Source organism: Penicillium atrosanguineum, assembly GCF_028827265.1.
Source record: "Penicillium atrosanguineum strain IBT 20685 chromosome Unknown utg000007l_segment0_segment0, whole genome shotgun sequence".
Classification (NCBI taxonomy): domain Eukaryota; kingdom Fungi; phylum Ascomycota; class Eurotiomycetes; order Eurotiales; family Aspergillaceae; genus Penicillium; species Penicillium atrosanguineum.
Window position 1 is genome coordinate 2,550,912 of NW_026623139.1, and position 22,115 is coordinate 2,573,026.

The 22,115-nt window shown below is 51.0% G+C and overlaps 8 protein-coding genes across 8 annotated transcripts; 2 read left to right on the plus strand and 6 right to left on the minus strand.

Moving 5' to 3' along the window:
• Positions 1-458: 458 nt before the first annotated feature.
• On the plus strand, positions 459-2,357 carry N7443_009153 (uncharacterized protein; the record flags this gene model as incomplete). The annotated part of the gene is made up of 4 exons (XM_056889209.1): positions 459-483; positions 537-672; positions 734-1,901; positions 1,953-2,357. 4 exons carry the CDS (start codon positions 459-461, stop codon positions 2,355-2,357), a joined length of 1,734 nt encoding a protein of 577 aa, XP_056738511.1.
• A 285-nt stretch (positions 2,358-2,642) lies between these two features.
• On the minus strand, positions 2,643-3,788 carry N7443_009154 (uncharacterized protein; the record flags this gene model as incomplete). The annotated part of the gene is made up of 1 exon (XM_056889210.1): positions 2,643-3,788. One exon carries the CDS (start codon positions 3,786-3,788, stop codon positions 2,643-2,645), a length of 1,146 nt encoding a protein of 381 aa, XP_056738512.1.
• A 2,716-nt stretch (positions 3,789-6,504) lies between these two features.
• On the plus strand, positions 6,505-7,291 carry N7443_009155 (peroxiredoxin-like family protein; the record flags this gene model as incomplete). The annotated part of the gene is made up of 2 exons (XM_056889211.1): positions 6,505-6,664; positions 6,750-7,291. 2 exons carry the CDS (start codon positions 6,505-6,507, stop codon positions 7,289-7,291), a joined length of 702 nt encoding a protein of 233 aa, XP_056738513.1.
• A 146-nt stretch (positions 7,292-7,437) lies between these two features.
• Positions 7,438-9,062, minus strand: N7443_009156 (uncharacterized protein; the record flags this gene model as incomplete). The annotated part of the gene is made up of 2 exons (XM_056889212.1): positions 7,438-8,399; positions 8,540-9,062. The coding sequence occupies 2 exons, from the start codon at positions 9,060-9,062 to the stop codon at positions 7,438-7,440; spliced, it is 1,485 nt and encodes a 494-aa protein (XP_056738514.1).
• A 452-nt stretch (positions 9,063-9,514) lies between these two features.
• On the minus strand, positions 9,515-10,208 carry N7443_009157 (mitochondrial 54S ribosomal protein bL12m; the record flags this gene model as incomplete). The annotated part of the gene is made up of 2 exons (XM_056889213.1): positions 9,515-9,847; positions 9,972-10,208. The coding sequence occupies 2 exons, from the start codon at positions 10,206-10,208 to the stop codon at positions 9,515-9,517; spliced, it is 570 nt and encodes a 189-aa protein (XP_056738515.1).
• A 392-nt stretch (positions 10,209-10,600) lies between these two features.
• Positions 10,601-12,493, minus strand: N7443_009158 (chaperonin-containing T-complex subunit CCT8; the record flags this gene model as incomplete). The annotated part of the gene is made up of 4 exons (XM_056889214.1): positions 10,601-11,269; positions 11,326-11,876; positions 11,978-12,348; positions 12,435-12,493. 4 exons carry the CDS (start codon positions 12,491-12,493, stop codon positions 10,601-10,603), a joined length of 1,650 nt encoding a protein of 549 aa, XP_056738516.1.
• Positions 12,494-12,788: 295 nt separating this feature from the next.
• Positions 12,789-14,391, minus strand: N7443_009159 (M48 family metallopeptidase; the record flags this gene model as incomplete). Its single annotated transcript, XM_056889215.1, has 9 exons — positions 12,789-12,841; positions 12,894-12,952; positions 13,005-13,036; positions 13,088-13,151; positions 13,202-13,247; positions 13,301-13,325; positions 13,378-13,618; positions 13,680-13,921; positions 13,996-14,391. 9 exons carry the CDS (start codon positions 14,389-14,391, stop codon positions 12,789-12,791), a joined length of 1,158 nt encoding a protein of 385 aa, XP_056738517.1.
• Positions 14,392-15,079: 688 nt separating this feature from the next.
• On the minus strand, positions 15,080-18,417 carry N7443_009160 (uncharacterized protein; the record flags this gene model as incomplete). The annotated part of the gene is made up of 2 exons (XM_056889216.1): positions 15,080-17,871; positions 17,928-18,417. Coding segments are annotated over 2 exons (3,282 nt in total), but the record flags the coding sequence as incomplete, so codon positions are not given.
• Between the last annotated feature and the right edge of the window lie 3,698 nt (positions 18,418-22,115).

Here is a 22,115-nt window from a genome sequence, read left to right on the forward strand (position 1 = left end):
AACTTAGCATAGCTTGTCATACATAGCGCCGCCTGCCGATTCTAAGTCTCCTCCTCATGGACAGATTGCATGGTAATACTTCAAGCGCCTGTTTGAAGTATACTTTTTAGAAGCTTCCTATACTTTAAAACTCGGCATAGTATGGTGGGGCTGCCCGTTATCGCCCTATCAGTAAATTTCAATCTACGCGTGAGAGGAATCTCTCAGCATTCTAATTATTCCATTCGGTTTCCAACTAACCATTAATTAAGTGAATGAAGATTTATCTGAACCTATAGTATAGATAGGATGCAACATCTTCATAACTTTCGAGAAAAGAGAAGTATTTCGAGCTGGGAATCGTGGGTAACTCTGGGGTCGCCGAATCAGGCTTAGCGTGCGGCGCGACTTTTTCTCCGCCGCATTTTCTTTTTTTTTCTGCCCCGATATTCTTCAGTTCGTAGATCAATCGCGCCAAAATGAAGTACGTCTTGGTCTCTGGTGGTAAGTTTGGAAATGTCAGTCGGATTTCAACGGTATCACTGAACCATGCACAGGTGTCATTTCCGGTGTTGGCAAGGGCATTATCGCCTCCAGCACTGGTCTGCTCCTCAAGACCACTGGTCTCACCGTCACCAGCATAAAGATTGACCCTTACATCAACATCGATGCGGGTACCATGTCGCCAATTGAGTAAGTCTGCCGTACTCCCGGCTTGCGCGATTCGTTTTATTTACTAATCTGCGATCCTCAGGCACGGCGAGGTCTACGTGACGGACGATGGCGGCGAAATGGATCTCGATCTCGGCAACTACGAGCGTTACCTCCTCACCACCCTCACTCGCGATCACAACATTACCACAGGCAAGATCTACAAGTCGGTTATCGAGCGTGAGCGTATCGGCCACTACCTCGGCAAGACCGTTCAGGTCGTTCCCCACATCACCAACGCTATCCAGGAATGGATTGAGCGCGTTGCCAAGATCCCCGTTGACGAGTCTGGCGCCGAGCCTGACGTGTGTATCATTGAGCTGGGTGGAACTGTTGGAGATATTGAGAGCGCGCCTTTCATTCACGCTATTAGCCAGCTGCAGCGACGCGCCGGCAAGGGCAATTTCGTTCAGATCCACGTCTCCTATGTGCCTGTGATTCACGGTGAGCAGAAGACGAAGCCCACCCAACGTGCTATTAGCGATGTTCGAAGCGCTGGTCTTAACCCTGACCTCATCGCCTGTCGCTGCGAGCGCCCGCTCGAGGATGGTACCATTCAGAAGATTGCGAACATGTGCTCCATGGATACCGAGCAGGTTATCGCGGTCCATGATGTTACGACGACATACCACGTCCCCATCCTTCTTGAGAAGCAGAAGCTTATCCATACAATTGGCGACCACCTCGGTCTCACGTCTCTCCAGAGGCCCGCCAAGCTGATTGAGCAGGGCGGTCGCATGTGGAAGGACTGGGTCGAGCTTGCCCGTGGCCAGGATCACCTTCATGATACTGTCTCAATCGCGCTTGTTGGCAAGTACACCGCTCTGAAGGACGCTTATATCAGTGTGTCCAAGGCACTCGAGCACGCTTCTATGTACTGCCACAAGAAGGTCGAGGTCATCTGGGTCGACTCATCCCATCTCGAGGATGAAGTCCTCCAGTCTAACCCGGCCGCCTTCCACAAGGCCTGGCACGCCGTTTGCACTGCGGCTGGTGTTCTCGTTCCCGGAGCCTTCGGCACCAGAGCTACCACTGGTATGATCAAGGCTATCGAGTGGGCCCGTACCAAGAAGGTCCCCTTCCTGGGTGTTTGCCTCGGTATGCAGCTTGCCGTCATCGAATATGCCCGTAACGTAGCTGGCATCAAGGATGCTGGAAGCGAGGAGCTGCACCCTCATGCTGAGAATCACGCTATAATCTACATGCCCGAGGTATGTCAACCACTGTCTCAACGATAAACTAGATACTAATGAACTTCCTAGGTCAACAAGGATCAAATGGGCGGCACCATGCGTCTGGGCAAACACCTTTCTATCTTCCAAAAGGGCACCGAGTGGTCCCGCCTTCGCGCCCTGTACGGTCCCAATGTCTCCCAAATCTCCGAGCGCCACCGTCACCGCTACGAAGTCAATCCCGAGATGGTCGAAGACCTCGAGAAGGCCGGTCTATCCTTCATCGGAAAGGACGAGAAGGGTGAGCGCATGGAGATAATTGAGATTCAGGATCACCCCTGGTTCGTGGGTGTGCAGTTCCACCCCGAATATCTGAGTCGTGTCTTGGCTCCCAGCAAAGCGTTCCTTGGTTTCTTCGCTGCTGCTGCGGGCTCCTTGGATGAGGTTACGAAGGCTGTTATTGAGGGTCAGCGTAGTGTGTTGTTGAAGAACTAGATTCCGTCCCGCTTGGGGAAATTGCTCAAGTGCTGGGTGATAGATGCTCTGCGATTGATGATATGATATAACGAGTAATAGCAAATAGAATTATGTGAATATTTTCAATGCTTTAAGATAATCCTGCATAAAGACTCTCTTTAAAATTGATCCTAGCCTTTTTTATCTTTATGGACGGGTCTAAAGAGGCATTGATCGAGGCACTAACCCCGCTTATTCCGGAGTATTGTATTCAACAAAGCAAACCAACTATCAACAGGTCATGAACAAGCATCACTCGTAACATCAGAGCTTACTGATCCCACTCGAGTCTTTCGGGATCCCGAACTTCGAGATATCCTCCTTAGTCTCCCCATCAACAGCCAGCTCCGCAAGAGCGCGTCCAAAAGCAGGCGCAAATTTGAACGCATGCGCTGCACCAAGTCCCACAATAACATCCCGGTTCTTCTCCAAAGGACTAATAATGAACCGACGCTCCGGTGTAATGGTATACTGGCAGGTGATAGTGCGAAGAGGCTGGCGACCCTGGTCAGGCATTAGACCCTGAAGGAAGGTACACAACTCCTCCAACAACTCCGGGGAATGCACAAAGGTCCTATTCTCGGGAGTCATGAGATTCATTGCCTGGTCGTGCGCTGCCTTAATGGTTGGCTCGCCGTAAGTCGGGAATCCGTAGTAAGTCTGCGGACCGCCCCAGATCCAGACCGGGAATTTCTCTTGATCAAAGGCAGATGGGTCCGTTGGCTTGAAGTATGTGATTTGTTCTTGCATTACCTTTAGAGGTATGTGCACGCCGAGTGGTGCGAGGAGCTTATTCGTCCATGCGTCGGTTGTGAGAATCACTTTTTTTGCGTAGAAGGTCCCCTTTGATGTCTCGATCACGATCCCTCCGGAGGCTTTGGGGGTAACACGGTCCACGCGAGTATGATCCTTCAAAGTAGCGCCCTTCGAGCGTGCGAGATTCTGCATCGCCATTACAGTTTTCGCGGCGTGGACGATACCGCTGTCCGGGTCATATACCGTTTCGACAGACTCTGGGACATTGAATTGAGGCCATCGCCTGTTCACCTCTTTGTGGTCCAGGACCTCATGCTGAACATCATTTTGACGGAGAGATTTCACATAGCTATCAATAGGATAGGGAGCATCCTTGGGAAGGAAGAAAAGACCCCCGGTCGTGGTCAACAGCTTTTGACAAGTGAGCTTCTCCAGCTCAGCCCAGTCCTTATAAGCAGATTTGACGAGCTTGACATTCTCTGGCTCGGAATTTGATTTTCTGACGATGCGCGATGTGTCGTGGGATGCGCCCTGGACGTGTCCGAATTCAAATTGCTCGAGTCCGAGGACTTTGGCGCCTTTGAGAGCCGCTTGGTAGCTTGCTGCACTTCCCAGGACGCCGAGTCCTACTACTGCAACATCATATGTGTCCATTGTGATTCCGGTTTGGAATGATCTCAGGGAACTGGAATCGTGGAATGCGAGATCCATTTTTGGGTGGCCCTGCATGGGGGCGAGGGCCGGTTTATAAATCCCGTTGCAATGATAGCTTGCATGATAGCTTTTGCGGGATGCGGCCCGCTCACGTGGTGATATGAGTGGACTGTCAATATACAAGAAGCTCCATGGTTGTTGGAAGGTGGGGATCCATATTTAGGCTGGGCTTTTTTGGATGGAATACCCCAAGTCGGACATTATATCCCGTTGGCCGTGCAAGGTACCCACTTACCCCACGCCTTCTTACTACCTTGAGGTACACTGATAACAAAACAATTATCAACAAAGCTTGCATCAAGGTTTCTTAACTTCCCTAGCTATCAAACTTTAAATTGCAGTATTGAACACTTTTTAGACATTTGCCATGTAGCTCATGTTTACCGCGGTAATTAGCGACAATCCTAATATAATGTGGCGGAATATTTAGATTTATATGATATGGAGGGGCCTTCGGCTAAATCTAGTTATCTTTTGCATACAGCTGAATCATGAATACAATACACATTATTCTAGATAAGAGTTTAACGAAAGCTCGAGAGAGATAACTAGAAAAACATCGACAAAGAGCTAAAGAGGTAAATGTGGACGCCCGTTTAAATGATCTTCTCGGTGGGAATAGAGGGTGTAATAGCATATTGACAGCTAGAAGGCAGACTGGAACCTCGAGGAAAGCGGTAGTGAATTATATAAGCACTGTCGCTTCATGACATTAATCAACCCGGTACATGTTGATTGCGGACTGCGGTTCGGTATCCGAACACGTGAGCGGAACTGATTGTCAAACACGAAAAGCGGTCGCCCTCATTGGTGATATTGAAAACTATAGTATCATAATCCCTGGATGGACAGTATATATAGGGAAACATATACAAATAACACAATAATATCAAGAATAACACTTTCCCCGTAGACGGGGTATATTCATGCGGACACCCATTGTCGCATGAAACCCCCTCGGAGATGGAAAAAGAATTATTACTTATTGTAGTGGTGGAACGCATGACATAATGAATACTGTTGCGGCCTGAGGTGTCATAGATATCTTGGGCGTAAGCAATGGCTTCTACATGAGGATGGGAGGGGAGACACAGAAGCAGCATCTACCCAATTCATTCCAGTTGTCACTACATTCTTTGATTCATGATGCCGCGTTAAGTACATTCCATATGGACACAGTCGGAAAACCGTACGGCCTCATTTAGGATTGCTGCGTTCAGGATTGTTCGTACGGTCCCACGACCCAACCCGTACGACCTCACGGCCTCACCAAGGACACTTGTGATCTCCACTAGGACGACCTACACTACGAGTTGGTTGTTGGTGTGTTATCTATTGGTTGTTGTTGTCCAGTCTGCGTTGCCAGACAGCCATCGAGCCATCCCCATTTCATTATATGTTTGTATTGTTGTCTGTTTATGCCTTAACTAAAAAGCACCTATAAAGGCAGAAATTAGCCTCTAAGCCCTCCGCGTCCAGATGATCACGGTAGGATATGCCTTCCTATATATTCATCTCCTAACCACCCTAGGGCCAGGCGTCATTGCCCGCATAGTCGAAAGAAAAGAAGGGTCTAAAGCCCACAGAGTTAGCCACGGTAAACGCAGCTGACGATACCGGACTGTCAACCGAGTCTCCATGTGCTACATTCAGGGCAAATTTATCGATATGAGCGTTAAGAGCCAAACTGAAATCATTTGCCCAATCGCTTTGCGTGTAGTTCTCACACTTGGGATATCGAAGTAGATGAGGATAAGGATGGTAGAAGATAGTCCCGAGCCATAAACTCCGCGGAAGTAACATCTGCAAATGAAGGCTGACGTTACTAAATGACTATGCGGAACTGGCAGTGTAATTTAATACTCATGATTGAATTTTCCTTAAATATTAATTCAACAAGGCGTATAGCTTCTCAATCAGCCTCGTCGTTAGGTTCGTCTGCGAAAAGCGCGCCCACCCGTGGTGAGACTTGAAGTAGGCTTTCGAGGCCAATCCAGTCCGCTGTATGTTCATTGATAATGTAGATGAGCTTAATCTGGATCGTACGAAACAGTTCCATTATTGCGAAAAAAATCAAGTGAAGAGCGGCCGTAAGATCTGAGAACCAAGAAGCTTCAATTTTGCTAAAGGGAGGGGGCAGAGAGCGCTGACTAAGTCAATCACTGAAATGAACCCCCCTAATTAGAGAAGGGCTGTTAACGCGTCAAACTGTCAAGATGCTAAAGCAATAGTAGGCTCCAAGTAACCATGTAGGACTGATTCTAAAGAGCGAATGTATACATAGGAATAAGTGTTCTTATGACCATATTCAGATCTTCCTACTTCAGGCTATACCCCGCGGGGGTAAATCTAAAGTCGCCGCAGGAGTCACGGTCACGTTCGACCACCTCCTACTTCCATCTATCTCTTTAATAATTTTTTGAGAACTCTATTAGAGCCTACACGTGCTATCCCACAAACAAAACTTCCTCCACAATTCGCCTCCACTGGGAAGGTCATGATGTCATTGCCGATATATAGACTCCAAAACCATGTACCATTAAGCTTTCCCATGCGAACCCTTTTTGCTCCCCGCAGACATTTAGAGACCGGGGATTTTTTTTAACTTAATCGAATTCATCCGACACTTGAAATTGGCGACATGCCGTTTTGAGATATGACCAACGCGAACGTAACAACAGACCCGACATTCCTAACCGATGAGACACTGCATGAAGCCTATGAGCTCGAAATCGCCGACAAGAATGGCGCGCCGGTGCGATTCGGCGAGCTCGTTGCTGGAAAGGGGGATTCAGTGACTACTATAGTTATTTTTGGTAAGTTCACCAGCCAGGTATCCGATAGATATGCGGAAACCAAGTATCTCGCTGAATGCCTGAACTGACTTCTTGACCATTTTAGTCCGCCACTTTTTCTGCATGTACGACCAGGACTACGTCCGCGCCTTATCTAGTAAGATTACTCAAAGGCTGCTCGACACAATCCCGCACCACGCCAAACCAGCCCAGGTCATTATCATCGGCTGCGGTGACCACACTTTGATCGGCCCGTATATGGAAGAAACCTCCGATGTACTCCCCATCTACTCCGATCCCTCGGCGAAGATATATGAGACATTGCAAATGAAACGGACCTTCAAGGGATTTACTGATCCGCCGCCATACGCGTGCGAGTCTTTTCCCAGTGCCCTCTTCAAGGATCTGAAACAGAGGTGGAAGCGTGGGTGGGGCGGACAGAAGAGTGGTCCTGCCGATCAGCAGGGGGGCGAGTGGATTTTTCAAAGGGGGAGGTTGAAGTATGCGCATCGGATGCAAGCGGTGAATGATCATCTAACGGCGGATCAGTTGTTGGATATCTTGAAGCTGGGTCAAGTGCAGGATCAGGGCGAACAGGTAGATCAAACTGGTGTTGAATCTTCGCCGTCGCAAGGAAACTCAACTTAAACTGCTCTAAAATTTACAAGGTCGAATAAATGGCATGTAAATATTCAGCTTTGACAATGCATTGGATATACATAAAGATTTAAAAAAAAAAAAATAAATATATATATATATATGTACAGGCACCGAACTGAACCACGCAGCTGCAGCTACTGCACAGCCAGCATCCTCTTGGGAACCTTCGGCGAGTAGTCCTTTTCAAGCCAGTTCGCCTTCAACTCCAACAACCGGTCCGCAAAGTACTTGTCGTTCTCCATATCCGCATCCGTGAGGTAGTTGAATCCATCCGCGAGATCGCCATCCTCGCGGCACAGCAAGCCCAACATGAACGCGGCTCTTTTATTGCCGTGGTGGTAGGCAACTTGGTACCAATCTTGGGCAAGAGCTCGGTACTCTTCGCGCTTCATGGATTGTCCGAAAAATGAAGTGACCCATGTCCACAATTGCGATGATTGTTTCTTGGAAGTGGAAGCGGGGCCAGATGACTTCGTCTTTGCCATTTCCTTGGAAGGTTCCGCCTGTCCACTGGCATATTGCTTCGCCCTCTCGCCGCGGGTGGGGTATTTCCCATGATAGGTAAGATAGTAGAAGTTGGCGAGGAAAAAGCAGGCACTGCCATTTCCAGATGTGGCAGATTTCAACATGGCCTCCTCGTACGAGTCCAGGTTGTTCTCATTCATCATCATGAAGGCATACTCCAACAAGGCATCGGGATCATGGTACTCTATTGCTGCCGTTTTAATCGCCTCGTCGGATTTTCTGCGAGCCTCTGGATCATTGTGAATGGCGTCGTATCGCGCCAAAAACAGCGCGTATAACCGCCACGGTGACTCAAGCTGTCCCATAAGCATAATGTCGTCGAAGAACTTGGGTAATTGCTGCGTAGGAGTAATGAACGGCAACACCTCCTGCTCGAGCAGGTCGATAGCGTCCTTGTGTTCCCCGCGCAGACCAAGCATTTTTGCATGCAGCACCAAAGCGGGAGGATATCCCTGAACGGCGAGCTTCTCAATCTCGGTAGTCCATTCAGTGCGCGAAGGAACTTTAGAGAACTCCATGGCTCTCTTCGTGACGAGAATCAAGGGGATGCGCGCCTTTGCCATCGCACACGCTGAAATGATCCACTCTCGAAGATGTGGCTCGAAGCGTGTTGAGCAATAACCAATGCGAAAAACGGCGTTGACATCTATCACGAGTTCAGTGCCCAAGCCACTTGACATAAACCACAACCGAAGACATGCGAGTACTTACCGACAGAGATCGCCCGAATAGCCTGTGCATTAGGCCGAGCTGATAATGCCGCATCCATAAGTTTCGTTTTCACGGTTTTGAAAGTCTTGAAGCTGATCGCCTTAGGGATAAATCCGTCTTCAATTGCTTTATCAAACTCGAACGGAATCGAGTCAAAGTGCCGCTTGTACCATGCGTCATGGACATCCGGGTCCAATGCGTCTCCTAAACAGGCCATGAAGAATCCATCTCTATTCATGACCTTAGACCCAGATCGGCCCATTAGCTCCGGCATGTCGTAACTTTGGATGGTCGTATCTCTTCGTTTTGCCCTTGCTGCTGGTGACATTGGCGCTTTGCGCGCCGCATGTTGGGCTCGAGTGTTGTGGAATGTTCGTTTAGAGCCGGGATTTTGCTTTTGGAGAGCGAGAGGGTTTGCGGATGGCGTGAGGAGGATGGCATGCAAGTTTGGTGCTGCGCTGGAGAGAGATAAAGACTGGCGGAGCCTTGTCCATTGCCGTAGGGATATCGCCGGCCTCATCATTGCGGGTGCAATGTGCGAGGTTCGTAAAGAGCGTGGGTGGAAGGTGGTGGTTGAGGTGGAAAGTGAGAAATCGCGGAGGTCGGCGTCGGGTCCGCTTTAGTGGTCCAAGAAATGGGTCTGCATAACGCGATACACGTTAAACGTCTACGAAGCGCGAGCTTTCAGAAATTCGATCTTTAAATCTACAAATACAGTATCTGAACATGCTCAATGCATCAATTAACCAAACGAGCCCTCTGTACCAGGGGTCCATAACACAATGCGTATAATGTACATTTGCTCTCACACGACCGGGCCCCGACGCTCAAATCCTCGCCGATATAACCCAGCCATTCCAAGACTGAAGCCGCGCGCAAGAAAACAACGAGAAAGGAGAGAAGTAAAGAGCAATTCTTGGAACCAGAACCAGCTCCATCCAAGTCCACACTCGAGTTTCTGCAAGCTCCGGCTTTTTACTCCATAACGACCTTCGCACCGATAGCCTTGAGCGTCTCGATGATCTTCTCGGCCTCCTCCTTGGGGACGGACTCCTTCAACATCTTCGGCGCGCTCTCGACGAACTTCTTGCTGTCCACCAGGGAAAGACCCATCATGTTCTTGATCTCCTTGATGACCTTGGGCTTCGAGGTGGCCTCGAAAGATTCGAGCTTCAGATTGAACAGCGTCTTCTCAGCGGCGGCGGGAGCGGCCTCTTCCTCCTCAACGGCCGCGGCGGCTCCGGGGGCACCGCCGCCGGGGGCCATGGCGAAGCCACCTACGGGGAGGTCGGGGATGTTCAGGCGGGTCTAGGAGAATCAATGTTAGTACCAGGATCATGGAAGAAAGAGTCCGATGATGAAGACTAGGAGAATAGTCTCAATTGGCGATTGTGGACGTGTGTATGCGAATCAATGAATTGGGCCAACAAACCTTCAAGCTAGAGACGAGGTCGGCAGTCTCGAGGAGAGTCAATGTGCTGATCTGGTCGACAATCTGTGCGATCTTGGGGTTGGTAGGAGCAGCAACCGCGGCCTCGGTTGACTCCCATCGTCGGCTGATAGGTGTGCGGCGGGCTGTGTATGAAGTCGCGATGCGCAGGGAGGATGGGCGGACGGAGCCGGAGAATTGTCTGCAGACGCGGGCTGCGGCCTGGGTGGGGAAGGACATGGCGAAGGTGAGAACGAGGAGCTCGGAAGGGAAATTGAATCAATGCACTATTGGGGGAAATAAAAGAGAGAGCTCGGCCGCGATAGAGAGCAAAAAGAATGACAAGAGTTTCGGGGAAAATCTCGGTGTCACGTGATAGTTATGTAAGCGCATACAATGGCCCTCCTAAAGGCAGCGATTATCTGAACATCGTTATTAGCATTGAATATTAGACGGGACTATTTTAAAAATACCTGAGACTACATTCTAAATTGAAATGGAAGAGTCATTGACCAATGTATGGATGTATTATCATACTCTGCTATACACACCAGGCGACCTTTTTTTTCGTGATATCGTACGGAGATCTATCGCCGTCCCAACGGTCTCGAAGCCATGCCATCTTCAATCATTTAATCCTCATCCCAGTTGGCGTTCGGCCCAGGTGGCTTAGGGCCACCTGCTTGCCGAGCCACAATGATCTGGTCAACGCTGAGGACAGTCCGGGCAGACTCACTGGCCAAACGGATAGCCCAGCTCTTGGTAGCCATGAGATCGAGAATACCCTCCTCGACAGTGTCCAGAGTACCGGCGGAGGTGCTGGCCTCGAGGTCGACACCGGTGGTCCAGTAGGGCTCCTCCTCCTCGGATGAGCTGCCCTCCTCTTCCTCTCCGGAGGACTCCTCGCTAGCGTTGCGGTGGTGTGCGGTGTACAGGCGGGAGAGAACCTCGGTGGCGTCGAGACCGGCGGACTCGGCGAGAGTACGGGGGATGACCTCGAAGGCCTCGGCGTACTTGCGAATGGCATACTGGGGCAGACCGGGGGTCTTGTCGGCAAATGCGGAGATACGCTCCACGAGCTGGATCTCGGTGGCTCCGGCACCCGGAACAAGACGGGGGTCCTTGGTGATGGCCTTGACGACGTTCACGCCGTCATCGATGGCACGCTCGACGTCCTCGAGGTGGTTCTGGGTGGCACCACGCAGAACAATGGTGGCAGTGCGAGTGACAGCGTTGGCCTCTTCTTGACGGAAAACAGTGACACGGTCACCACCGATCTCGGTAGTCTCGACAACGTCAATCTGACCCATTTCATCGGGCATGGGGGCACCCAGGCGGGCCAGGGGGTGGCACCGACAACACGGCACAAGCGTCGGAGCTCGAACTTGGACAGAATCTTGATGACAAGGATGTTGAAGCGGTTGAGGTAGTGCATGGCAAGGTCGCCGACGGTAGAACCAGCAACAACCACGCGGAGACCGGAGTCGTACAGCTCCTTGACGGCGGCCTCCAAGCGCTCCTCCTCGCCCTTGGTGTAGTCAACCATCTCTTGAGCGTTCTTCAGCAAAACAGTTCCCTTGGTCTCGGTCTGCGAGGTGTCAATGGGGCAGCTGAAAACACCGACCTTGGCCTTGCGAGCCTGCTTGATAGTTCCATCGGGCTCCCGACCGAACACCATACCCTTAACCACACGAGACTGTTCCAAGCTGCCACCCATGATCTTGACGACACGGACGTTATCCACGTTAAAGTTGAGGGGGTTCTTGGGCAGTACAGCCAGAACAGCCTCCGCAACCAAAGCAGCCAGAGTATCCTCCGTACCAGACTGCTTGCTAGCCACGACCGTCCGAAGTGCCTTGCTGAGTTCCGGAATCGAGCGCATCTCCTTAAGTCGATCGACCTCGAGATCTGTAGAAAACCCAAAAATCAGCATTCGTTCCACGACCACACTCGCAACCCCTCATTGTCGAAAAAAAAATCCCAAATCTCAAATCTCAGATCACACGTACCCTCTAGGACCTTCAAAGCAAAGTTCTGTGCCTTCTCGTAACCAGAAACAATATCACTGGTCTTCAATCCCATGCGAATAAGCTCCTCCGCCTTCTTGAGCAGCTCGCCCGCAAAGACAATAACCATATTGGTACCATCGCCCATCTCAGCATCTTGCTGCTGACTTGCCATAACAAGCAGCTTAGCAGCCGGGTGCACGACATCGAGCTCGCGGAGAATGGTAGCAGCGTCGGAGGTCAGGATCATCTTCTGCAGGTGGTTGATGACGATCTTGTTGCGGCCGTAGGGGCCCAGGGAGGTCTGCACGGTCTGCGAGATAGCCTGGCAGGCTTCGATGTTACGGATGACGGCTCCATCTTCGGCGTCGTGGCTGGCAATTGCGTTAGTTCAATTCCCAGGGTATGGTTCAGGTTGGCCAGATAAGGAGGTGTGGGACGCGGTGCAGGTCGAACTTACCTCTGGTAGCCGGCCTTGAAGAGACCGGCCTGGGAGGGCCCAGGTAACGAGAGCGACATTGTCAAAGGTCGTGTCCGGGGATACGACTTAATTTGACGGGGTGGAGGGGAAGTGTTGATGACCGCTGTTGTGCCGGGGAATTTTTGGGAGCTCGACGGGGAGTTGGGTGCGTTTGCGGTGTTTGCACGAGGGGAACCCGCCAATTCTCTCCGCCCGCTTTCTATCTACTTCGATGGTCCCTGGGTGGAAAAGGGGTCATTAAAAGGGGTTTTTATAAATCTGGACGCTCTATGTGAGGTGGGTATTGATTTTCCGTTAACTCTATTGTACACAAATTCCATTGGTTGTATCGCTTCACCACCCGTAAGAAGGCTTATACGATTGAGCCGCATCGTGGAAGGCCGGCACTATTAGAGTCAGTTCATGCTCAAACTCCACGGGTAGGACTCGGAAACTTACTGTACTTCCCAAGGGAGCCACACCCATTGTCCGAGTAGATGGTTTCGGCTTTCTCGAGCCTATAGCAGTTAGCAATTGCAACTCGAAAAACAAAAAGGTCAAGCATCTTACCATCCACGAATAGCTTCCTCTCTGTTGTAGCTCTAATAGAAACGTTAGTGACCAAATATCACAGTAGAAGCAATTTTACTGACCGAAGGATGCGTGGACATGAACTGCGGAGGTGACCCCTTCTCCTGCTTTTGCATCCGAGCCCATCTGGTACACCATTAGTCTAGACCGTTGAACAAAGTAAAAAGAAAACTCACAGCCGAACAGCAGCCTCCGGGTTAAAGCAAGCCTTGGACATCATCACTAGTCAAGAAAGGTCAGCATCTCGAAATCATGAATCCAGTGACCCTGCATACTCAGCCCAATATTATCCGCCTCCGCCTAAAACAACAGTTAGCCTCAACTCAACCTTACCACAAGGGAAAAGACTCACCTCCTGCGACCGTGAGTTCGGCAAGCTATACATCAGGTTGACCAAAAACGAAGTAAGCTGTCCAGAGACATCAAAAAGCAACGAAACCGCAAAAACAGCCCCAAGAGTAAGGAAACTATTGCTCATCCGCTCCGCAGGATGTCTCGCAACAACGTGCGCAATCTCATGTCCCAGGACAGCAGCAAGTCCATCTTCATTTTCGCAAATCGGCAAAATGCCAGTATAGACGAATACCTTCCCTCTACATCAAACGAGTCAGTAATTCAGAACCCCCGCCAAATCAACCAAGTAGATCAACATACCCAGGCAAAACAAACGCATTCGCCATGCCATCATCCTTGATAACGTGGACCTTCCATTCCGCCCCCTCAATCGGCGCAAGCGGAATTAATCTCTGCAATACACGATCCACGGTCTTCACGAGAGGGTGGTAATCAGGTAGGATCTTCCCGCGGGCTTCATTAAGCGCTTCGCGGTATCCTTCTTCGCCGAACTTTAGTTCTTGTGCGGTTGAGACGCAGATAAAGCGGCGTCGGCCTGTTTCCTTTTCTTGGAATTAGATTTCAATATTTATAGAGTTGCTTGTAGTGGGCTGTAGTGGGGTGGGGGTGGGCTTACAGAGACGACGTCTGTGTTGTAGAAGTATATTCCTGAGAGGCCGATGCCGATTATGACGAAGTGATGGGGTCTGGAGTTTTGAATTAGGGTGTAGAAGAGGGAGCCGCGGTTATTAAAGCGGTTGTATTGGTTCGAGCGGTTGTATTGGGCCTTTGGGTGTGAAGTTGAGGTGAATGCGCGGTGGGTCGAGGGTCGAGCGCCCGGGATGTAGTGGTAGGCTAGTGTAGGTCTTCGAAGTGGTTGGTTTGAAATCCATCGCGAGGACTGAAGGGAGACGTTTTGTGTTACGCGTGAGATGTGCGGAGCGAGTGCGGAGGTCTGCGTGAAGGACCGTTGCGCCAACGCCGCTGAGGGTGAATGCGCGCGGAGAGCACGAAGTGAGAATCGAGTGAACATTTCAAGAAGAGTGTCGCATGGTATGTACAGTGACTCGAGGGCTAAAAGGCTGGCGTTGAAGCTGGATGTGAGTCAAAAGGCAGGTACCAAAGGAATTGGATCATCAAATGCGGCTGAGCCACACGGGGATAAGAAGCCACTTCCGGCGATTACGCACCGCCCTATACAAACCACACTACGCAAGCTCCATCAGATATCAATTCAATGCATGTCATTATCAAGGCAAATCAATTAAGCAAGGGCTATATAACAAGTGCAGTAGATTGTCACAGCTATTTTCAAAAATATCCAGCCAAATAGATCAAAAAAGAACCCATCCCATCCGCGCACCATACCCAAGACCGCCTGAGCAATTGTAGAGAAACAGATGTATCAACACGGCACCAATCCAGAGGAACCCAGAGGATAAGCATAAGCGGAAACACATCAAAAACGAAGCCCCTGGTATCATGCTACACAGTCATGGTGGGAACAAAGTGGTATCATGGCCAAAAATAACAGAAAAAGACGAGCATAAGGGGAAATATGGAAAATATGGAAAATATGGGAAATATGGAATATGGGATGAGGAGTAGGTAATATGGGGGAATATAGACGGAAGAAAATGAAAAGTCATGAGCCGACTCCGCGAACGTGTAGGAATATTCGAACATTGAAATGAAAAAGTCAAACAGTCAAAGAGGGTTGGTTACTCTTCGGTCAATGCATCGTCGCCCATCTCGCGCCAATCTTTGGACCTATCGGTCAGCCGACGGACTCCGGAAATTCGTTGCGCCCAGTGAGCCTCGGAGGGTGTGCGGTAGGTGTAGGCGCGCTGCGAGGAGATCACCCCGATGCTCTGGAGTACGGCTTTCCGAGAGTCGCGCCCGAATACGGCAGGATGGTTGATCCACTCGAGGGCAGAGTCAAGGTCTGCATTTAGGGCGATCATGGTTTGAGAGTCGACGGCAGATTGGGGCGTGATCGTGGCTGCGTCGGAGTGCGAGGACGCGTGGCTTTCCCCGAAGATGGACGTGTTGGGGGAGCTGGAGTTTGGCGTGTCACCTCGGCTGCCTGAGTCGCTGGATCCCATGGGCCTTGAGGAGGTTGGTGGGAGAGGTGGCAGGCCGCCCTTGCCAAGACCCTTGAGGATACTGCGAGTTTCGTTCAGCAAGTGCTGGCCACGGTCGTGTTGGCCGCGCGAGACGAGAGTAAGCGCTCGGGTGAGCATGTCGGATGTGAGCAATTCCATTCGGCGCTGCACGATTGAGGGGTGAGGGGGAATGGGAGGGGTGGATGGTCGTTGGCCTCGAGACTTGGGGTTGGGAGGGAGCATGGTAATGGCGAGGAGGGACGGGCGAGGCGAATGAGTCAAGTGTCCATCACGGAGGAGGTCGCCGTAGGTCAAGTCAGCCTGGATCAATGGAACTTCTTCCACACTCATCACCCGCTGCTCGTCGCCATCAAGTCCGCCACCGAGCGCCTCCAGACCAGACACCAGGCTTTCCCATGGATCCTGGGGCATGTGGTCCTGAGTGGCATTGTCAGACTGGATGACCAGCTGCACCAAAACATCACGCTTATCACCAAATCGAAGATCGCCGAGGGCAGCCTCCGCATCCCGACCAGTAGCACGCTTTGTCGTGTGAAGAGCACCGCTGATCTTAACAAACTTAGCCGGTGATCCTTCCGGCAGACGAAGCTTAAGCTTGACATTCTGGTGGGAGGTAGTCTGCAAAGCACCCAAGCATCCAGCAACACACTCTCGCAACATCATCCAATCCTTGACGTAAAGATAAGAGCCCTTAGTGCGAGTTGAAAGCTCAATCATAGTATCGGGCTTGTGAGTCAAACCAAGACCGAAAGAATGGATGCTGACCTTGGCAGCCTCAGCACGAGAAACAACAAAATCAACACTTTCAGGATCCGAGGTAGATGAGTCGCTGATCAGAAGAATGGTCGAGACCGGGTTGTTGAACTTGCGCTGCATCAGGAGATCCATGGCAACATTGGCACCCTCCACAACATCAGCGCGGAGACTCTTCTGGCCGACAGGGCGAATGGAGTCCAGGACTTTGTTCCATCCGTTCCATGACTTGGAAGTCATGCCCACGATAGGAACACCGCCACCACTTGAGCCGAATGTTACCAGACCCATCCGGTCTCTGGGACCGAGGTTCTGAACGAGGAACTTGAGGGCATCGCGCAGAAGAGTAATCTTAAGGCCCTGCATAGATGAGGAAACTGGGATGACGACAACGATATCAATAGGAATGTGAAATGACTTGATCGAAGGATGTTCGAGATCGGGGTTGGTGTAATCGGTAATGGCGGTGTTATTCGACTTGCCGGCACCGTATGACGAGTTAATTGAGGCCTGTCGTTGGATGCGGCTGGTCCGGTAATCATCATCCTCAGCACCCGAGTTGTCCAAATCATAGTCGCTCTGGCGATTCAAGTTCTCAACCGGATGCAAATCCATCAAGGAACGACGCCACATCTCAAGCTGATTCCGGTTCTTGAAGCGGAGGAAGAAGCAGGGAAGCTCGCTAACCGACAGGCTCAGCGTAAGAACTGGCTCGTCGGAGGATGTCTCAATGGCCTTCAAGTGTTTCTTGATCAGAATGGATCCCTTGAGGGTGCATCGCGTGGCCTTCTGCTTGCCCATCTGATCTTCGTACTGGTGACCACCGGCAACCTTCTTCTCTTTGACGCAAATAAGCATCTCCCCGAACAGATAGCATTCCAACTCCTGCCACGATTCTCGGTCTTTACCAACGCGCATTTGTCCATGCAGGCGGAGCTTGCCAAACCGGCTGAACTCGAGTCCATGCCAGTTGTCAACGCGGTTTCGCAATTCCTCGGCAATCTCATCCATATTCTCCGACGGCTCGAATTGGAGAGACCGCGAATCTTGCGAACCACCAAAACGCGCAGAATACGGCTCATCAAGCAACTGCTGGCCATTTGGCGCGCGGAGGTCATCGGCGTCAGGACGCCAATTGCCCTCTGGCACTTCGACGGTGATCAAGCACGTCAGAGATTGTTGCTGACGGGATCGGTTCATTGTCGGGAATTCGCTTCGCACGGTCACAATCGGGGCGGGGATAGGGTTCTTTATCACGCCCGGCCGGGGACTCAAATCGGATTCCATGGCCTGAACATCGTAATCGTGGCGTCGTCCACTGCTGGTATGCTGGCCCTCATTATACTCGCCAGAAGAGCCAGCCGCACTACCATTCCGAGAATGCGGTTGGCGGGGCTGAGAAGTCACCGTCAAGCGCTCCACGCGCTCACGCTGGTTGCTAGTGTCGCGACTATCTCGTCGACTATCCTGTCGGCTATAAGTAGACTGCGTGGGATTGTAGCTTCTGCCGTTATCGCTAGGCGGCCGGCGACTAGCCGGCTGTTCCCACGGAGTCGGAGTTGGAGTCGTCAAGCCACTGCGTGTCGTAGCGGAATCACTCATAGTCACCGAGCGAACGATGTTACTAATTTTCTCTGTAGAGGCCAGTCAGTCATGGTGGCTGGTAGTCACATGTGCGTCGGGAACAAACCAATATCTAAAACATTTCCACCTCGGCTTGTATCGAGAGCCAGCGGCGAATTGCAGGTAGGACAAAATTGCGATTCGAATTCGCGAATATACTCGTAAAAGCATGCTTCATGGGACACATGGCTACACGACAACTGGAGGACACGCTCACCCCGCAAAGTATGTTCCAGCGGTTCCTCACAGACAGCACATTCGGCGCCGACGAAGGTCCTCTCCCTCCGGGTACGAGTGCGGTCGACCTCCATTGGATCTGGGGGATAACCGGATCTCGAATTGAAAGATGCGCGCGAGCGATTCGAGTGAACCGGTTGGCGAGCTGGGTCAGGGTATCTGGAGGTAATGGAGCTTGCAGCGTTGGAGGGGGCTCGAGGACGCAAGGCCGTGACGTCGGTGTAGTTTGAGATTGTACTTTCGGGACGGTCTCTGCCTCGAGTAAATGAACGAAAGGACCGCAGCGTGGAGCGGGACGGCGTTTCCGGCCGCGATGGTAATTCTGTACCTCACAGGAGTCTTATTAGCAATGCGGGGGTCAAAAGCAATGCTGATATGATATGTGAAGAATGCAAAAGATTGTGCAAAGAAAAGATAAAACGTCTTCAGGGGTGGGTTTGAGAAAGCATCTAGAACGTCATGGAGGGAAAGGTCTCAGATCGGGAGACCGGAATTGATATGATACTTACCGAAATTCTTCTTCCTGGATCGCCCCAGGAAGCCGATGTCAGGTAGATGAAGATGATTAGAATCTTTCCCAGACTTGGCCTCCGATCTGGGTGAAAGTCGAGGTTTCCACATGGGGGTCCCAAAAACCAGACACCAGGCCAAAGGTGAATAGGGAGTGGGGGGGTTGTTAGGGATGAGAGAAAAAGGCGAGGGGAGAAAAATGAGACGCCCCGAAACCTAAAAAAATATGTATAATAAAATAAAAAGGAAGGAAAATAAATGAGAAACAAAAAAAAAACGTGTAATAAAGAAAATGTCCCAGGGCGTAAAAAGGTAGGGGGAGGGGGGGGGGGCGCGGCGAAAGGTAGATCGTACACTATCGCGAAGTGGACTAGTGTGGTATACAGAGTACAATTGCAATGTACAAAGGTGTAAGAAAGAGCGACAGGGTTAAGGAGTTTAGGGGAAAGATTGGACAGAGATGGACAAAGATGGACAAAGAGGGGAAGGATAATTTACGACGGCGGCATTGACTAGTCCTAAGTATGACTAGTCTGGGTAAGGCTCTCGGGGAAAAAAATGATTTTAGAAAAAAGCAGGGAAGATCGTGGGACAGGCACCGTCTGGAGAAAGGGAGGCATCCGATCATGGGATCCACCGTGCTGCCGAACATGGAGCACTAGCGAATGGCTGAGCCATGGAAGCGGGTGTGTGTTATTACACTCGTGGGTCGTAGGTCTCTGGTCATGGGTCTCGAAAAATGAGAGAACCTTTGGAATTCTATACAACGTGGGAACGTGGAAACGTGGATGACGGAGAGGTTCGTCCCCCTTACTGCTTTCCTGCAGTAGTGTGGTATTTAGGTGTACTGGCTATGCAACAACGGTAGAAGTGGACTACAAGGTTATGTCTAGTATGTCCAGGAGACCGAGAAAGTGGACACTGAATTGCCCTGGAACGGGAAGGTGTTGAACTCTGCCTCCTACGTGGATCCATTCTGCTACGCCCTGGCTGAATCTGAGAAACATGCCCATTCCTAGTCAACTGTGAGCATACGCGTTCTCCGTCTAAAATGTCAATATGAGAGCCCCTTTGCCTCGCGACCCTTCAGCTGGATTTCCATGGTTCAGCCTAACCATGAAAGTGAGCCGACTTCGGAAAATAGGAGGAACGCTACCTTCCGGGCTGCACACACACACACACACACACGGCTTCTCTGCGGCTTATCCGGACCTCCGTGAAGTGTTGTATCGGGCCACTCTATTAAACTCTCGGAAATCTAAAACCTCCCATAATTCACCACGATTCAAGTCGCTGAGATCTCCCTTTCCAATGATTTTCATGCAAGATAGGGATAACCCCCGGGGTACCGGGTTCTCCTCTTTTGATCTCTGGGATCTCCAATTCTCCTCTGCCGACGAGCCTTTGGATCGATCACCATGGTAGTTCATAACCCCTGTATGTGCCACGGTCACCAATCTCCAACAGAACCCAGCAAAGCGGTAACTGGGCCACCGAACCCCAAACCACACACATTGTACGGAAATCCGCCACCCAGCGAACGGCTGACCTAATCCGGCTAAATCTCCAATTCCTGTTACTATCAGTCAACTATGATATGGTTCCACTACCAACCCCAATTGGCTCACTTTTTCATATACTGGGCCCTCTCGGCAAACCGTCGATCCTCTCCAGGCGTTTTCTGTCACCAGATATCTACAATACGTGGTTCATTTTCAGGTTCACCGATTTAAGCTTTCGCCTCAATTGTTCGCACGTCACAGCACCTGTGACCATCTGGTAGTGGACTCTTTTTGTCAAGGAGCCAAAAGCGAGACGGTGATCCTCGCGGGTCTCACGGGTCTCGCGTGTGGCGCATCTCCTCCATCTCCGCAATCCGTAATGGAGAGCGTGGACCGGCAGGTCCAGATCATCGGCCCCCCCCCCCTTTCTGCCCAGCCGCCAGCGACTCTCTTGGTTTTCGCCGCGCTAAGGCCAATCCATGCCCCACCCCCCCCTTGTGGCGCGAGCTGAAAATAGGAGTAGAACGGATATACATGATAATCGAAATTACCGTATTCTCCTTGCTATGTGGGCTGGGCCAATATCGCGTGCCAGGTGATCGTCCTGGCCCTGCTTTTGGGAGCTGGTTTAGTGCGCTCGCTAGGTCCGAAATTTCAGGGCAGTGGATCGGCTGGCCTCTCTTGTCATGTTCAAGACCTGGCAATACTAACCAGCTTAGGTTATTGCTGCATGGTATCGGTCTGGTTCTCGTTCTGGCTATGGCGCTCGCTCTGGTCCTGTTCTGATCCGGATCCGAGTTCAGGTTCAACTTCTCTCAAATCGACCTGTCTACGCAGATCAGATCGATGGCATGTCGGAGAATAACATTGGCCCTACACGTGTGGACTCATGGTCCCAGCGCCCACTCCTGCTAATCCACGCTTCTTGCCCTTCATATGACGTTGGGTTCAATTTCACAAATGCCGATGTCAATTATGTGGTTCCCACCCCTGAGGAGCTGTCAAGTTGGCCTTACCCAAAGTAAAGGCCCCATCACGACTCCCAAAAATCATTTCAACGCGACTCCATCGCTAGTTCCCAGCCACCTCCTGAACTAGATCTGCTAGAACGAGGTGCGTACGGCATAACGGGCGAAAACTGGGAATCGTTGATGATCCTCATCTCGGCGTGGTCCCAATTTTTCAGTACAGACTACTGGATGATGATCATCGCCGTTGAAAGCTTACGGGGCGGGGACTGCCATGTCCTCTCGGAACTCCACCGGTGTATTGAGAGTATCTGTAGTATCATGCGTCTATAGTATGTATACCCATGTCCATGGCGTAAGTTGGTTTTTTTCAATGTGGGTGTCTTCATCCGTGCTCAGGGGTGATCGCGCGGGCCGGTGTTTCAGCCAATTGATCATCTGTTCTCGTACCCGGACTGTTCTTGCTGGTAAATATTGTGTGGGAGATGAACTTGAACAGTGTTAGTAAAGAGACATTTCGTTTGCCTGATTAAGGATCGGATATGAAACGCCCTGCGCGTGCTATTTGCGGATCTTCATTGGACACCATGACACGTTGACATCCCTGTGCTGAGCAACGCTGCGTCTGCAGGACGCACTCCTTCGGACGGGTAGACGCGACAGGTCCACGCTACTGTTGCCCGCGGTGCATTGCAGGCATAGCTACGCCCGACGGACATTTCATGCATCCCTGACAAGACTCGGCGTTCAGGGTAGATCCTGGAGGACTCTGAAAATCCCAAATCTCATTTGATTTCATCTGATTTCATTTTCAAATTCGAAATCTACACATTCACGTACTAGAAGGGCAACTGATCTCGCTTCAAGAGAAACGTTTACTCCTGAAACGCCCAGATCGGTCCTGGAATAATTTGAAAGCCGCGATCGTCCCGTGCCGCCGTCGCTTGGAGATTTCGCACCGTGTTTAGAAAACACACGCGATCTAGGCCATTAGAAAAGCCTGGATCAGTTCAGCTGACGGGTCTGGTGGATCGGTAC